This window comes from Anopheles coluzzii, chromosome 2 (genome assembly GCF_943734685.1).
Source record: "Anopheles coluzzii chromosome 2, AcolN3, whole genome shotgun sequence".
Taxonomy (NCBI): Eukaryota; Metazoa; Arthropoda; class Insecta; order Diptera; family Culicidae; genus Anopheles; species Anopheles coluzzii.
The window spans coordinates 116,146,811-116,163,751 of NC_064670.1; the positions used below are offsets into that span (position 1 = coordinate 116,146,811).

The 16,941-nt window shown below is 47.6% G+C and overlaps 3 protein-coding genes across 3 annotated transcripts; 2 read left to right on the forward strand and 1 right to left on the reverse strand.

Moving 5' to 3' along the window:
- Positions 1–4,079: 4,079 nt before the first annotated feature.
- On the forward strand, positions 4,080–4,846 carry LOC120953192 (uncharacterized). The gene is made up of 2 exons (XM_040372936.2): positions 4,080–4,535; positions 4,620–4,846. Exons 1-2 carry the CDS (start codon positions 4,283–4,285, stop codon positions 4,844–4,846), a joined length of 480 nt encoding a protein of 159 aa, XP_040228870.2. The 5' UTR covers positions 4,080–4,282.
- Positions 4,847–5,984: 1,138 nt separating this feature from the next.
- On the forward strand, positions 5,985–8,787 carry LOC120953489 (protein PRRC2A-like). The gene is made up of 3 exons (XM_040373456.2): positions 5,985–6,706; positions 6,784–7,103; positions 7,172–8,787. Exons 1-3 carry the CDS (start codon positions 6,364–6,366, stop codon positions 8,705–8,707), a joined length of 2,199 nt encoding a protein of 732 aa, XP_040229390.2. The 5' UTR covers positions 5,985–6,363; the 3' UTR covers positions 8,708–8,787.
- Positions 8,788–9,370: 583 nt separating this feature from the next.
- Positions 9,371–14,780, reverse strand: LOC120950124 (chitotriosidase-1). The gene is made up of 7 exons (XM_049605933.1): positions 14,676–14,780; positions 14,212–14,462; positions 12,964–14,136; positions 12,790–12,901; positions 11,742–12,712; positions 11,473–11,674; positions 9,371–11,405 (listed from the first exon to the last, which is right to left on the reverse strand). Exons 3-7 carry the CDS (start codon positions 13,948–13,950, stop codon positions 11,197–11,199), a joined length of 2,481 nt encoding a protein of 826 aa, XP_049461890.1. The 5' UTR covers positions 13,951–14,136; positions 14,212–14,462; positions 14,676–14,780; the 3' UTR covers positions 9,371–11,196.
- Positions 14,781–16,941: the final 2,161 nt, after the last annotated feature.

Consider the following 16,941-nt stretch of genomic DNA (forward strand, 5'->3'; position numbering starts at 1 on the left):
AATCTTGGCCCTGATTCTGAATCCAGCTTTTACCTTTCTCGACCATCCCAGTAACTTAAACAATGATTTCCAAAACACACCAAACCACAAATCCCTTTAAGTGTGATTTTATATATTTTTGTCCAATTTATTTACATTGATTGTTTGCTCAGCTTGAGTTGTGGAGCAAAATTAGTTTTCAAGTAAAAGGAAAAAAAAGTCAGCAAAATGATTAACAATTTTTAACACATAAATCAATTCGGTTGTGGAATCGGTCAACAAAGACAAAATAAATTAATAGTGTGAGCGTGCAACCCTTTCCCCCTGTCAACGCACTTCACACTTATCGAGCACGTGCTCTATTGTTGACGCGGTTACGCTGCCGTCTCATCTGCGCCCGTCGCCTAGCAATCAGCAGGGCCATCTTTTCCTTCAGCGCAGCGGCCTTCTCCCGCAGCAAGGTACGGAAGACACCGACACGTTCGGCGCGATTCGCAGCGGGTCGGCGTTTGCGCGTCGGTCGCGGAGGCTTAGTCGCCGGTATCCGTTCGATGTTGTGGTTGAAGACGATCTGACCTCCATGGGAATCGGGCACCACCACACTGTACGCTAGCTCTGGAAGAGAAACGTAAAAAAGAGTGACCGCACAATCAGTCAAATGGTAGCGCGGGGACAGAGCACAGGCCACCGATGCTTACTATTCTTTTCGCAGCTTATCACGGTCGGTTTGATGTTGCAGTTACTTTCATCCACCGTTACGACCTCATTGGCCTGCACACTGGAGAGAGTCAGCGCTGTAGAAGAGAACGCATTTTTTTTATTATTGCTTGTCTTGTTTGCACTGTGTTTGTTTTTTCAAACTGCACTCCCCATCCGAAAGGAATTTGCTGAGCGCGCAGGCCATTTCACTTACCGATGGAAAATACTGCCACCAGCGACCACTTTCTCCCAATGTCCGTACCCATCCTTCTGTTGCCACGCTGGTGGTGCACCTTTTCTGCTGACTGTGTCTGTTCCGCCTCCGGTAGCGAAGTGCGATCGGTTCTGCTGAACGAGGCACATTTACCTCGGTGTGGCAGCGCCCCGAGCAGGCCGGGCTTTAAGGAAAAACACAGCCCCACGGTGCCCGTCGTTCCGTGGTGAAGGTTTTGTTTGGATGACCTTTCGCAACGCAACGGACCTCCCGATTTTGGCCACGTTTGGATGGTGCGAAATCCTGCGATTGTTTGAGAAAACGGCATGTCTTTGGCACGGCGCGTGGAAAAGACGCCCGCCGTCTCCCACGGGGTTCGGTTGTCTCATGTGCGTGTGTGTGTGTTTTTGCTCTTGCAGGTTTTGTTAAGGAGATGAAGCAAGAAAAGGGTTTTTTTTGTGGTGGGTGTGGATGGGATCGCGGGGAAAAGAAATGGTCAGCGTATGAGAAACTGTGTACTTGTCTTTGTTTTTTTTTTCCTTATGGTACACCACACATTAGTTTAAAAGTTTTGTTTGTACGAGATCTCGCAAAAATGAAGATCATTCTTAATTTAGTTGATCAATTTGCTGTATGATTTGTTTTTAGCTTGAAGAACTTAAGATAACCTTGAAAATTCACTGCAGTTCCCTTACTCCTTCAAAAATATAAATTATTGACATTTATTTTCGAGGAAAGTTTATTTTTTAAATTTTTTATTTTTTGTATTTTTTGGAGAATGTATCCTTTAAGTTTGCAATTAACAATATGGTCTAAAACGATCGATCTGTGTTGCTTAAACTTGCGAAACTTAGAGGTCCTCCTGAATCTTAGTAATCGTTCGATCAATGCTCGTGTAGGCAAATGTGATTTGGTCGACATGCTGGTCAATTTCAACACTTCGCAACAAATTGTTAAAGACAGATCGTTTTCTATGCAAATAAATCCGCTAGGATCATTCAGCAGAACATATATTGTTCCATGAATCAATTAATAATAAATAAATAATCAAAAAACTAATGTGTTTAATGTCTAATTGTCTCATTCCAATTTATCCTATGCCTTAAACCTTTCCCTTTTATTATTACCCTTCAATTTCCTATGAATCTGCCACTACGAAAGAATGGATTTGACTACAAAATGCCATTTTTTGCCAAAATTTCATCCTGATTCGAAATAATAATAGACTCATTAATCTTACGAGTTAATTGGCACCTGTGTCGGTTTCTACAAGATCGCAAGATCACTACTAATACGCGGAACTGAACGTCCGATCAGTTGGCGTTGAAGATAAATGTCATAAATATAGACATAATTAAACATATGTAAAACGATAGGCAAGCAGTAACCAACGATGATCAACAATTACTAGAAAACAACAAATAAAAAAGCTCCCAGAATATTGGTTATTTTGTTACAAATTATCCTTTTTATGAAATAAATTAAGTTGCTTCATGCATCTCACAACTTTGGTCCGTTGGTGTAGCTATCTTATGCAGGGATTAATGCACTCGTCTTGGGTTTAGCAATGGACATATGCACAAGTATGGACAGACCATTATTTCCCCTTATGCAGGTAAGACAATCATGTTGTAAGTGAGCGAATTAATTCTAGATAAACCAACCCTGTTAGAGACTAATGTAGGCATAGCAGTGGCGGATCAAGGGTATTGGGGGCCCTAGGCGGAAAGACGAGTTGAGGCCCTCTGTAAATGGGAAGTGTTGTTGGGGGGGGGGGGGGGGGGAAGCGGCACTAAACTTGCTGTTGGGAGATTGAACAGTAAACTTGAAATGCCGTCGAGGCCCACTTCGATCATCAGTCGCAGACTCTAAAATTTTTGCTGACGGGGGGGGGGGGGGGGGGGTGGGTGTAAATGATTCCCCAGCCTAGGGGCCCCATCGGCCATCCTTCCGGGGGCCCTTGTCGCTAGTACTCTGTCCATACGTTATACTATAGAATGGCGATCTACGGGGCCCCTAAATCGGCGGGGCCCCAGGCGACCGCCTAGTCCGCCTACCGTTAGATCCGCCGCTGAGGCATAGGTCTCTAACAGGTTGTGCCAAACGAGCACAATATAGAACAAAGAATGTATTCCTTTACGAATAAGAACATTTGATAGGATGTAGACGACACGCCTTTGCAAGTACGGTTTGATGTGGGCGAACAAGAGCCTTTCCTAGACTCTTTTGGTCATTGGTCAAATTCAGAACCAAATGGAATCAACCAACTACAAATACACTTTCAGATTCATTCTGGACATATCTAGATATCCAGAAGCATTACTTTTATTGGTATAGTAATTAAAGTATTTATTTTTACACTTATGTATGACCAGTTTGATGGTCTTACGATGGATGGCGATTTCTAAGCAGCGGGAGCCACCACACCTCGGTTCTGTAAAAAAAGGGATCAATTTAAAATCAGTCCAATCCTAAAGCAGCCAAAAACTAAACATTCCTTAAACACTTACCATTTTCCTCTCTTTCCGCATTTCCCTACGTCTTTCCATGCGCTCCTTCCTTCTAGCCTTTCGCTCCATTCTCGGGGTGTCACGTTTGCTTCGCTGCACTCCAATGACACTGCGGGCCGCATCCCGCACCTGCAGATCGTACTCGATGCCGAGTATGTTGTTCGTTTCACGCACGAACTGGAAACAGGTCGGTTCTGGTCGGTGTAAAGGCAGAGAATTTAACATTGTATACAAAAAAACCTTCACTAAAACCGTGGCATGATACTCACTTTCCGTCGGGTTGGGACAGTAGCACAGACACAGGTTCTCGTCCGGGATGAACTCGGCCGTACAGTTGCAGTTGTTGCAGTACGATTTGCAGGACCAATCCTTGATGCCCGATTCTAGCTCACCTTCCAGCGTCAGCTCATAAGCGCTACTGATCGTCGCTGGAAGCGTGAGGGCTAGAATGCCCAGCAGCAACAGCGCTTCCACTACTCTTTGCAGCACCATGGTTGAGGAGGTTCTCGCTGTGTGTGCGTTCTACCGGTGCTTGCCGTACATCAAGTAGTCCGTCCGCCATGTTCTGGATGGGGATTTATAGTATACCAGGCGCCATCCGGCGCTTGATGGAGCTTACGGTCTTGCGTTAGTTTTGCTTACGTTTGCTACAAGGGTGTTCTGAGTAGTGTGGGATCTGCGCGGATGGTTTGTTAGTGTCAGCGGAAAGATTCACAAACAAGGGCGCCTTGGCGGAGATGTTTGCTGGAGTGGGCAAGCACTTTCATTGAAATGTACGCCACGGGTAAAGTTCTAATAAAGACGCAGGGGATACGAAGAAAGGCGACCATAACACGAGAATAAGCTGTAACCGTCACAAGTGGTGATCCAGTTCACGATCATGGCACTGTATCGATCGATCGCTCTACTGTGTTGGCTCAGTTTCTTACTGCTCTTCCTGGTTGGTTTGATCGAAGCTCGATCGATTGGTGATACCAGTCGATTGACCCATCACTGCATGGATGGGCTGCAACTGCACGACAATCACTTCGTACCGGGTGTACCGTGTGAGGCTGCCTGTGAGCATTGTGGCTGCAAAGGAATCTATCTAGGCGAGAAATGCATCTGTTTCTGCACAACCGACGACAAAGAAAGTAAGTTAATGTTGTCATGACAGAAGTGCAGTTTAATTTCATTTCATCATTTCATTTTTATCTTTATTTCTTTTCACTTTCCAGAGGAAAACTGTTTGTCGTCGATTAGGAAAAATGAGCTGAGGGCTGGCATTGATAACGATATTCTGATCCTCACGCGCACTGGCGGTAGATTTGCTCGGGATATCAGACAAGTGGCATCGCTGAGGGCGCGCATGGGCCGAGGAGCATCTGCTGTGTGGAATTCAAAGCGTAACCCAGTCATGTTTCTGACCAAAAAGGAAAGTGAAACAAATAAACATGTTCAGTAATCATTTCAGTAAGTCAGTTTCTGATTCTGTTCAGAATTATAACTTTAATAGTAGCAGAACGATGTTTATTGAAGGTTACGTTTAGGTATCGATACTCTTTTTAGAATTATTTAGATCTAATTTCTGTTTGAATTATGAAAATTATGTTTTAAATAAATAACAAAAATTTAGTTAAATGAAAACTGCTTGTGTTTTAAAAATTAGTTTTTCCATTTCTCAAAACATTAAATTCCAATGCACTTTAATTCCAGAGTGCATCTAGTAGTATCCCTTGGCTAAGAATATTTTATAGTACATAGTAATTAAGATCAACAATGATTGGTTCCAAAGATCCGCTTTCAAAAATGATTGAATAATACTTCTTCCACTTAAACAGCTTCATATTTTAGTGTTAGTGTGAATAATCTAGATGCAAAGCTCTTGTATAGCTTATTTTGGTGAAACAATTGTGTGTTATCATTTATTAAACTTACTCGTCCGTATCAGTATCATGTAATGTAAAAGCATAGGAATTAGTTTGTCAGGCTTATTGTGTGTCGTTAACTTTGTGAATGAAATAAGTTAGTAATTGAATTAATTAATAAATTAATAATTAATTAATAAATACTAAAAAAAAACAGAAGAATTATCTAAATAAAAAGAATGAAGTGATGAAATAAATAAATTAATAAACGAATAAATAAATAAACAAATAAAGAAAACAGAAAATTAATGAATAAATACAATACACAAATTAATAATTAAATGTTCCGTGGACGATGAATATAAATAAGGAAAGTGTACGTAAACTTATCTAAAATCGTGGATAACTAAGAAGCAATTTAAAGAAAACTCAGCATTATAGACGATTTAAGCTTACTTCAGAATTTGGAGCCTTTAAGTTTAGAAGCACAATAAGCAGCATTAGATGGACCGAACTTCTAATTCGCTGTCCTAAATGTCCTACTTGTGGTACACAAATCAGTCACTGATAGCCGTAAGCCTATGAATGGGTTAAACTGACATAGACCGACAATGATTGAATCTTCAAATAAGAAGAAAAAAACAATAAAGATTGGTAGTAAATTGCTCTCTAACGATTCCTTGCTAGTTTCTGAGGGCAATTTACTCTATTTTAATTTAAGTTAGTGGATGTTAATGAGGGTTTGGAGAGTTTTTTTCTAAACTTTTTTTTCCATCATAACGTTCCACAAATTGTAGGACATCCACCCTGCTGCAAGGTTGTGACTTGTTTTACTTTGTCTTGTTTATTTTTCGGCACCGGCAATAAACTGTCCACCACATTGTTTAACGACGCAACCGTGTGTCTGTAGGCACCTTACGCTTGCAATGGCGCCCCGTTCCCGCGAGGGTTAAGCTGATTTGCGGCATAACATTCCAGCAAGAAAGAGCTGACGTAGCGGACGCACCAGTTGACCTGGCGCCCCGACAGATGCTGCTGCGGCACATTCCACACTCCCAAGCGAAAACATGTGCGTCGCAAGGCCGCAGATGAACCCAGGGCAAGATGGACAGAAATGGAATCACCCGCTCCCGGCAACACTTTGATTCTGGTTAAATACAGTACGACGCGCTTTCTCACTAATCAGAACCGTACCATGGTGATCCGAATTATGGACGGCGCGTGGCCGCTTTGGTGTTTAGTGGGTTGCCTTTTGTTGGTGGGGTCTTCACTCCCACTGGTCGGGGCGGACGAGACGGGCCCGGTTGTGGGTGAGCTGCTCGAGCCGAACGAGTACGGTTCGATCAGTCCCGAAGATCTGTGCCAAAGTCTTTGCGGGGAGTGTCAATGCCGCGGACGGTTGGTGAGCGAGAACCAGTGCCAGTGCAGCTGTGACTTTGCAGTGGACAGTGCGGGAGGTAAGACATTGAAAGGAAGGGTGTAATGAAGATCGTAGGTGATAACTCATAATGGCGATCTCTTTTGAATGGTCCAGGACAACAATGTACTTTGAAAGTGCAGCAGCTGTGCAGCAAGATGGATGTGCAGTGTGTCTTCAACGGAACAGAGGAAGCTTACGTCCGAGAGCCTCGCGGATGTCACACGATGTCGTGCTACGAGAAGGAGATGCATCACGATGAAGGAGGCTACGACGGTTACGAACATGGTGGGGAAGGATATGGGTATGACGAAGGATACGGCCACGGTGTCAAGCAGTTGGTGTGCTGCAAGGACAAGCACAAGCACAAGGAGAAGAAGCACAAGCACAAGAAGCACAAAAAGCACGAGAAACATATGAAGTTTCACGTTGTGATTGTAAGTATGCGCTATTTATGTTATTTTTTGGAGCATTTTTATTAAATCTATCCTTTCTCTCCTTATAGAAAGGCAAAATTCCCGAACATTCTTGTCATGGAGGACATGAAGGAGGAGAGCATTATGAAGGATACGAAGACCACGGTGGATATCGCGCAGCAACTCCCGACCGTCCCCAGATGAACCCGGCCCACATGCCGATGGATGTGGCGGTGTGGACGAACCGTCAAAAGCAGGCCAAGAAGCACCCGTTCCGAAGACCTGTTCATCACCATCAGCAACCGTCACATCACAGACCTGCAACACACTACGGGCGTCCACCATCGTATGGACCTCCACCGCCGCCTTATCCGGTCGATCCCAGAGCGAAGTCTGCTGATCCACCTTCCCCGGAACCGAGACCGGAACCGATGCATCACCCGCAGGATACACAACCACCATCTCCTCAACAAGATCCTCCTCCACCACCACCACCACCACCACCACAGCCGACACCACCAGCAGAGCCTGAATCACCCCCAGTGACTCCATTTCCCCAACATCAGCTGACTCCACCACCGAACCTGTACGACGGAGCCCCGGTTGGTCCGAAATCAGCTCCACAACACTCTAACCAGGAACCTCCAAAGCATCATTCGTTCACTCCACCATCACCACCATCACCACCATCACCTCCCGTGCGTCCGCCGATGATCACTGTCGATCCTCCACCGAGGCGCATAGATTCATCGAGAAGCTTCGACGAACCGAGTCACTCAAGCTGTCAGTTTGACAGCTACGATTTTAACTATTATCATGCCCCACCTCCACCACCACCACCACCGCCATCATCCTATCGATCGTTCTCTTCCTCTTACGTCCCATCCTACCCCACCAGTCACTACCATCCTCATGACCAATACGATACACCTGAATACTATCCCGAGAAGCCTGTTGAGTATAGCAAGTATGATGACAATTCGAAAGAGCATCGCGCCTACCAGTCATCCCACGGGGTGCATCCACTCTCCGACAACGAGGTAGAGGACTGGCCCGAATATCCACCCCGCTATCCGTCCGACATGCACACGTACAATCAGATCATTAGTCGGCAGATCATCGAGGTCGACACTGCCCTCGGGTACACGGACAAACCGTTCCAGCCGACAACGCGCCCACTGCGGGATGAGTTCGAGCCACCGACGGCCGAGGTCGGCCCAATACTGTTCGAGTCGGCCGGTCCGGCCGACAAGAACTACGAGATGTATCCTGTGCCGACACCACCGCCGGAAGCGTTCATTCCAGCCGTACCTGCACCACTGACCGTACCGTTTGAGTTTGCCGATCCGGAAAGTGGTCCCGTCTTGTTCCCGCCCAACTCAGAGGAAGCGTTGTATCCGCAGCCAACGCCACCACCGCACTATGTGCTCGCGAAGGAGGCGGGCAGTATGAGTTCGTTTGGCTTTGAGCATCAGCAGCAGCAGCAGCAGTTTCAGCAACATCCATGGGGACCAACGTTCGACGGTGGATCGTCGTGGGGCTATAGTCGAAGTGCGGCTGGACCGAGTCAGTTCCGTTCGGGGTCCAGTCGGAGCAGTGCGCCCTGCAGTCGAAGGTATCAATGATCGGGGAAATCACAGGAAATGTAGTCTAAGTGATGATAGGTTAAGAAATAATTAGTTAATGTAATATAAATGTCTGAAACTTAGTAAACTTTTGTATATTTTTGATTTCTCGTAGGACTTAAGTCATCCATTTTTGGAGAGAATTTAGAGAAGGTGATATAAATTCATTGGGAGAAATCAAGATGGAGGAAGAATTTTTTTTTTGGGTCCCTCGAAACTTCGGGGCCTTCAGCGACCGCCTGGTTTGATTAGTGGTTTATCCAATCCTGGTACAATGTGATACATAACATGTTGTTTTTGACACATAAAAATCATCTAGTGTGTTTATCACGCCTGAGTCTTTTATTTAAGATCCTTTACTTACGATGGCAGGGTTTCTTGTCCAGCGTTCTTCAAAGTTACCACTTTGCGAACTGCATTGCCTCGCCAATTATGTTGTTGAGGGCCGATTTGACAAACGAAGGCAGAACGTAAGTTTCTCAAAAGCACTCATGAGTGCTTGAGAAAATGAGCGTTGAGAAACCCCATGGCCCTGCGGCCTAACACAGTAACTCCTGAGATCGATCATCCGCAGCATTTAGTGTGCGCATGCCCTCTTCAGGAATTAAAACGCACTACCACTACTATCGAAGTCAGGCATTGTAAAATTCAACCACGCCAAAGTTTATATTTATACTAATAAGTGATTTATTCATCAAAAAAGTACATTTAACATATATTTTTTTACATTAAAAATAAAGTATTGTCGCAGTTTGCATTAACTCTTCTCGTTTGTCGCTTGCACTCCGAAAGGGAAACTACGCCTGTCAAACGGGCCGTTTTTTCCACATAGAACCCCATAAATTAACTGATTCCTCGGAAATTTTTTGCAGGTTTTTGTTTTCTAAGTGTCTCCCTCAAATTGTACTGTCCCCACAACCCGTTTCCAATCGGGGTGGGACACGCGTCTTTCCCAGGTTCGGCAGCAAGGCGCACTCGCGTCACTGTTTCGCACGTGTTGTTAATCGCATCCGCTTAACGCTTTCCTGTTCTCCACCGTCCAGTTTACTCGTCCTGCGTTGAATTCATCTTCTCATAAACAGAAAATGAGCTATCTGTTTAGCCTTAGAAACAGTTCCTGCTTTTCTTGTTCCGCTTGTGTTCCGCTTATAAGTAGTAACGTTCTTCCTTTTTCCCGCTTGTTGTCGCTGGTGCTGTTTCGTTTTGTCTTTTTCATTTTGCTGGTTTGTATTTATTTGTCTGATTTTGGAAAGTTTTCTTTCAATGTTCGCTGTTTGCTTGTTGTTTTGCTAGTGTGTTTGATCTCTTTTTAAATCGTTGTTTTCCGTTCTCTGTTGTTGGTGAGACGTTCTCTACTTCTGTTTTCATTTCATTTTCGCTTCTCGCTCTTACTATGCCTGCTTTCCTAATCATCTCTTCTTTCACATACTTTTTTTTCTTCACACGGCTGCTTAGCTTTCGCTGGCTCCTTGTTTTGTTTTTCTTTTGTTTATATACACTTAATTATCACAGTTTTTATACATCTATCAAAAACGACATTTACAGATATTATTGGTGTTTTTAAAAAAAGAGAAAAAAAAACAAGCAAACAAACAACTGCTGTTCTTCGATTGATGTCGTGTGTAATTTAATGGTTGTATGTTAAAAAAGTGTAAAAAAACTGTGGCTGTTTTGCCTTCCTTTTTGTAACCGACGTTCGAAACTCTCAGCGTGCCGCCTTTTACGGTAGATTGAGCCTGGTTGACAACGAGCTCACGCACAATCACCCGGTGCGTGTTGTAGCAATTTAAGCTTCATCTCTTTTCGTTCATAAATAGCATCTTTTTCTTTTTAATGTGTAGAAGCAAGAGCATAGTTTAAGAAAAGACACCGTCCAGCATATGCAACAACATCTCTTACCGGTTTGTCGAGACCTGTTTGCTGTAGCTGGCAGAATGATAGCAAAAGAAGGACTTTTATGTATAAATAATTGATGTTTTCCTCCAGCACATTCAGATTGTACTGTTAGCAAGAAGAAATGCCTATCAACCGTTCTACCGTTGCAATTCAAAGTCCGTGTGCCAAGACACAGGCGTTTGTAAAGAGGAAACAGGTTGCAATTTGTATTACTTTAAATCTCCATGTGAAGGTGAAAGTAAGGACGTGTGGCATACAAATATAATAGTATTTACAAACAGTGGCTCCAAGGCTATCGTGAGTCGATTTTCTTCTCATGTCATGCGTTCGTTGTGTGGCAGAATAAGTTTGGCCGCACCAAACTCCAGGGAGCAGAGTGTGGCTGACCCATTTTCGATTTAAGGTGGCAGGGTAGAGTATTCTGTTTTCATTTGCTTTACACGCTAACAACACGCTAGCAATGAATCAGGGCAGTAGAAGATAAAGTTTGAAGTTGACAGGCAGTTGTAAAACGGCTCACGATAAAGGGGGCGCCTGGCAGAATAGCTCACTGGGGCCGCACAAGGCCGACCTTTTTTGTTTTGTTCGTCTACTTAGGCTGCCGGGGCCTGCGTGTGATGCTGACAGCCTTCCACATTTTCGGGCCAATCGCACACATTCTCGTTCGGATTGAAGACCAAGTTGGCCGGGCATGGCATGTGATGTTTGCGCTCTCCCTCGCACATGAAGTAGTGCGTACAGTCGGCCTTATCCGGATGGTAGCTGATGTGGCCGTCCTCTTCGGCGCAGGTCACCTCGTTCGCTGGGAAAGCAAATATTCGGGATTAATATCTTTCCAATGAATAGCATCGGCTAGTCGAGACACTTACGATCCTTGGTCGTGTAAGCACCGCGCGGTCCGAACGACTCATACGGGCCATCGTACTCCAGCGCCACCTTGTAGTCCTTCAGCTCACTGTTGAGAACGTTCAGCAGCGGGTACTTGCCACTGCCGCAGCGACCCGAGAAGTCATCCATATCGATCGACCACACCATAATGCCACCGAATCCTTCCTCCTTGAGCCACTCCATCTGCAATGTATCCACCAAATAGGTATCAAATTCTGAGTTCTGAGAACTTATTGAATCTTCAGCTTACCTTTGTCTTCAGCGATCGCTCATCGTCGAAACCGACCCACTGATCCTTTCGGTAAGCGAATGGCACCTGCTGCTCCGAGTCCCACACCAGCGTCGTGTTGTCCACACCGAGGAAGGCACAAATTTCGTAGTAGCTCAGGAAACCAGCCTCGTTGGTAAACTTGCCCGGCAGACCACCGCCCGATGCAGGCGCTCCAATATCGAACTGCGTCTGATTAACGAGCGTGAACGATCGTCCGTACGTGGGCATACCGATCAGTAGCTTCTCCTTGGGGGCACCCTGCTTGACCCACTCGCGCGCACTATAGTCAACGGTCAGCTTCTTCTGATAGTTGGAGGCCGAATCCAGCGGGAAGAGCGGTGAATTGTGCCCGACCTGACGCTCCCACTGACCGTGGAAGTCGTACGTCATCACGTTGATAAAGTCGAGATACTTGGAGATCTCGGGCACATCGTACCCGGCAGCGATCGCTTCGAACGAGGCAGGCACGGCGGCGGTCAGCAGCAGACGCGGTTGACCAGACGTTTTCGCCTCACCCTCGAACGCGACGCGCAGCTCGCGCAGCAGATCAACGTACGCCTTGCGGTCGTCGGCACCGCGCGGATACTCCCAGTCGACGTCGAGCCCGTTGAACTGGTACTCGCGCAGGAACTCGATCGCTTCGTACACGAACTGGTTCATGCGGAACACGTTCGAGGTAAGCTCCTTGAACGGGGTGGACCCGAACGCCCAACCGCCGATCGCGAGCAGGATCTGCAGGTCCGGGTTCTTCTCGCGCAGTGCGATCACCTCGTCGTACATGTCCGGATCGTTCTCGTTCGCTTCGGTCAGCTTGTGGTCCTTGAGCGTGGCAAAGGCGTACACGATGTGCGTGCAGAGGCTGGCGTCGACGTCCTTCGGTTCAAACTTACCGGCACCGGGGCGCTTCACTGACCAGCTGGTCAAGTAGCAGAACACTTGCGCTGGTCGTGCTGTGTAGAATGGGAGTCAGGTTGGAATGAATGGAATTGGCAGGAGCTCTTGGAAATTGGGACAACCCGGTACTTACAGTTCTTTTCCACCGTTGCCAGTCCCTGCTTGATGATCTTCTTCTGAGGCTTCTGCACCTTGGCCAGCAGCTCCGACACGGAGATTTTGATCGGTGCAGGCTTTTCAACTTCCTGCAAATAAAAATATTGGTTTGTTAGGATAAAGATACCCCTTACAATCATATTGCTCTTACCTTCTCCACAATGGTAGCAGCCACCGAGGACCAATCGACGTCCTTCGCCTCCTTGCCACGGCTAACACCGCGCAGCTCCTCGCGCATCGCCCCGATCAGCGGGTACTTCACATTGCCACCGCAAACCGTGCCCGAGAAGTCATCCATATCGACCGTCCACACCATCGCACCGCCGAACCCGTTCGTCTTGATCCAGCTCATCTTGTTGCGGATCGCGCGCTCATCGTCAAATCCAACCCACTGATCACCGTCCACCAGGTACGGCACCTTCATCTCGTCGTCCCAAATGTACACCGCACCGTTCAGCAGCATCTCGCAGATCTCGTAGTACGCCAGGAAGCCGGACTCCTTCGTGTACTCGCCCGCCTTACCGCCTCCACTGGCCGGTGAGTTCACCTTGTACCGCTCCGTGTTGGACAGCGTGAACGAACGTCCGTACGTCGGCATGCCAATCACCAGCTTTTCCTTCGGTGCACCCAGCTTCACCCACAGATTGGCGGCATAGTCCACCGACAGCTGCTTGCGCCACTCGCTGTCCGAGGACGGTGCGTACAGCGGTGCATTGTGGCCCGTCTCGCGTTCCCACTTGCCGTGGAAATCGTACGCCATCAGGTTGATAAAGTCGAGATAGCTGGCCACCGCCGGCACATCGTACCCACCGCGCACATTGTCCGGACCGACGGGGACGGCCGCCGTGAGCAGCAGCCGCGGCTGGCGGATCTCCTGCGACTCCGCATCGAACGCTTCCTTCAGCTCCTTCAGCAGCAGCACAAAGTTCTTCTTGTCATCGCCACCCTTCGGGTACTCCCAGTCCATGTCGAGCCCGTCGAAACCACGCTGCCGCAGGAACGGAATGGCCGAGTAGATGAACGTTTGGCGGGCGTAGCGCGTCGCCGACATTTCCTTAAACTTTTGCGTCCCGAACGACCAGCCACCGATGGCCAGCAGCACCTTCAGCTTCGGGTTTGCCTTTTTCAGCGTCATCATTCGCTCGTACAGGCCCGTCTTGCCATCTTTCGTCTCGTCGTTGCTCTCGAACGAGCTCAGCTTGCCCTTCTTCAGCCAGCCGAAGGCGAAGATGATGTGTGTGCAGAGGTCGGCCGGGATGTCCTCCGGGACGAACTTACCGATCTTGGTACGGTACTGCGACCAGTTGGTGTAGTAGCAAACGATCTGTAAAGCGAAGCGTGTCCGTATTGGTCAAACGATACGTTTGTGGGTAAGGGCAATATGTCAGGAAATGCTTACCTTGTAGCCATCACTGTCCACCTGCGCTTTCTTGGACACGAGGGCAGAGCTGGCAGCGCCCGCTACGACCGCCGTACCGGCAGCACCGGCCGCCAGTGAGCCGCGCGTTTTCGTGCGCACGCGGAATCGGTTCGTTGCCGAGGCGGGCGCCTGATCCGACCGATCCTGTGCCTTTTTCGTGGGGATTTGATTGTCTTCTGGCTTCGCTACGGAGGACTTTAGGTTAGTGGGTCGCCGTATTCTTCGCTTTGCTGTAGGGGCAGAAAAGGCAGAACGGTGAACGATTAGTTGTGCGGGCGATCCACTCAAGCGTTTCAGTCACCAGAGAGTGTGTATGTGAAAAGATCACATTGGAAGTGTTGCAGTGACATCAGGACAATAAATTAGTTTGATTTATCTAACCTTCCTCTTTGGGTGTTAAATGCCAGCTTAATGCGTTCACCACGACGGGGGCAAGTACTTACTTTGCGCACTGTCTGTCGCTTGGGAGAAGATCGCGATGAGGATGCATAGCACTATCGCTATTCTTAGTATCCGAGGCGTTAACTGCAAGTGGAGAAGAGCGCATATGGAAAAGCAAAGTATTAATTGTATGTCATTTAAATTCGCACCACCATTTAGGTTGAGCGTTAAACATTGATAACGACTGAGGCCTTATGGGTCACGGTGAAACCTTTCAGCACCTGCTTAAATGTTTACTGTTTACCTTTGGATGTCAACAGTTAGTGTTTCCCTACACGGGCAGCGATAGAAAACGATCGGTTGCGAAGTTGTTCCAATTTTAGGATTGAAGATTACACGTTTTGCGAGCTGTCTAAGCCGCGGCAAGTACTAATCTGATTAGCAAATTGGCTTAGTAAATCATTTACTCCCCCATTGTTTGTCAATAAGCCCACATTTCAAGCGTCCCCCAATGGTAGTAAGGGTAGGGCTTGATGCATACTCAGCAAAAAGCACAGGCAAAACAGTTGTTATCTAATCACACCGGTGGATCTGTATGGGGCTGTTTTCTTCGCCAGTTAGATAATCACTCTACCGTCAAGTTCACAGCGAGCTGACCTGCATTCGATGAGAACGAGTTTTGCAAAGCCTGCAACAGCAGCTTGCCTCAAGTGCTTGTGCCACGGGCACATCTTCCAGATCACCTTCGGCAGATGATCGAGTGGATTGAGCACAGCTCGAAACAATCGGTTTACCATTCTGACTGCTGCTGGATGCTGAAAAAGGCACGGCGCGTCTTGACGGCGCGTGTTGAAGCAACGCCGATACACAATCCACACGCTGGCCACCTCTCGGCGACTTGCCTAATTGGGTCGAGTTGATTAATAGATTAATAGAGGCGGCCGCGGGTGGAGGGGCTGGATGGGTGATGATTATACGATTGCGATCGTGCGATCGTGCGATAAGATGTGTGGCGATGCAACGGCACGAGATGCCACCAAAAGGTGCAGGAGATGTTGGGGTGAAGCTCCCGTACGCGCTCTCGTGCGCGCCAAAGATATTCGTGGCGCGCGAAGCATTTTCAAACCCAACCCCAAACCCCGTTTGTCAGCAGCGCCAAACCTTCGAAGTATGGCACGACGGTCGGCACTGGCTTTGCCTGGCCTAATCTTTTTGGCCTTTCGTCAAACTAGCGGCAGCGAGCGAGAATGTTTGAAAAAGTCATCAAATGCCACCAGCACATCAAATGTCGAGGTGGTAATAAGCGTCTATTAGCGGTGCTGCCATCGCGTCTCCAGCGCGACTTCTTCGTTCGTGGTTGCTGCATGAAAAATTGTTCGGTTTTCGTGGTTCAAGCCATTTTCATAGTTAACCTTTTTTCCCGTGCGTTAACCACGTCCAAAATTGGACTTTCTCTCACCGCACCACGTACATGCAAACGGGCTTGTTTTCGTTTGCCAGGCAAAGCATACTTCCCTGCGAGTACGAGACTTCGCCGCAGCGCCGATCAGTTTGTACTTGACCGCAATTGGCCACCCCGACGTCATAAACGGCATTCGGGGACGTTGCGACCGGCAGCGAACCTCCACAGCTGCTGCTACTCTTCTGTGCAACGACGGCAGCTGGCTGAAACATGGCAGAATGCTTCGTTTGTCTGTGCTTTGAACGGACAGCTTCTCAGCTGCAGCTGCTTCTGCATGTGTGCTTTCGAGTGCAAACATCTTGCTTTGCAGATTCTTTGATTTCGGTTCTCAACACCAGAACACCTGGTGGGAGGGCATTCTTAGTGCATTCATTTCAAAACTGCAGTTCGGTTAGAGTTTGGCAAAAGCGTTTGGCAAAACCAAACGCAAACATAATGGAGAGAGGGTTGAAAACTCTATTTCGCCCCATTTTGGGCTGTGCAGATTGCGTAAGTGATACGGCAGTTACATTCGCAGACTTACCGTACCCACTGCGTCACGATACCGACGTCAAGTCCCCCCCCCCCCCCCCCCCCCCCCCCCCCGAAAAACCCACCACTGAGGGGAGGAGATTATGTAGCGCGTGTGTCCATTTGAGGTTAGCTGTCTCCGTGCGCCTTCCATCTCCATCGCTGGCTTAGAGGTTGTGGCGGGCTGTGTGGAGGCAAACAAAAACCCACCGACACAAAGCTCAGCTCAAGATCGCCAAACAGTACGACTCACAGCACAAATCACACAAGCCCCCGGGTGTGCCATATTATCACACAATGCAGCAGCAGTAGCCCCCCACGTTCGTTGGTGTTGTTGTGAATTTTCACGTCTTTAC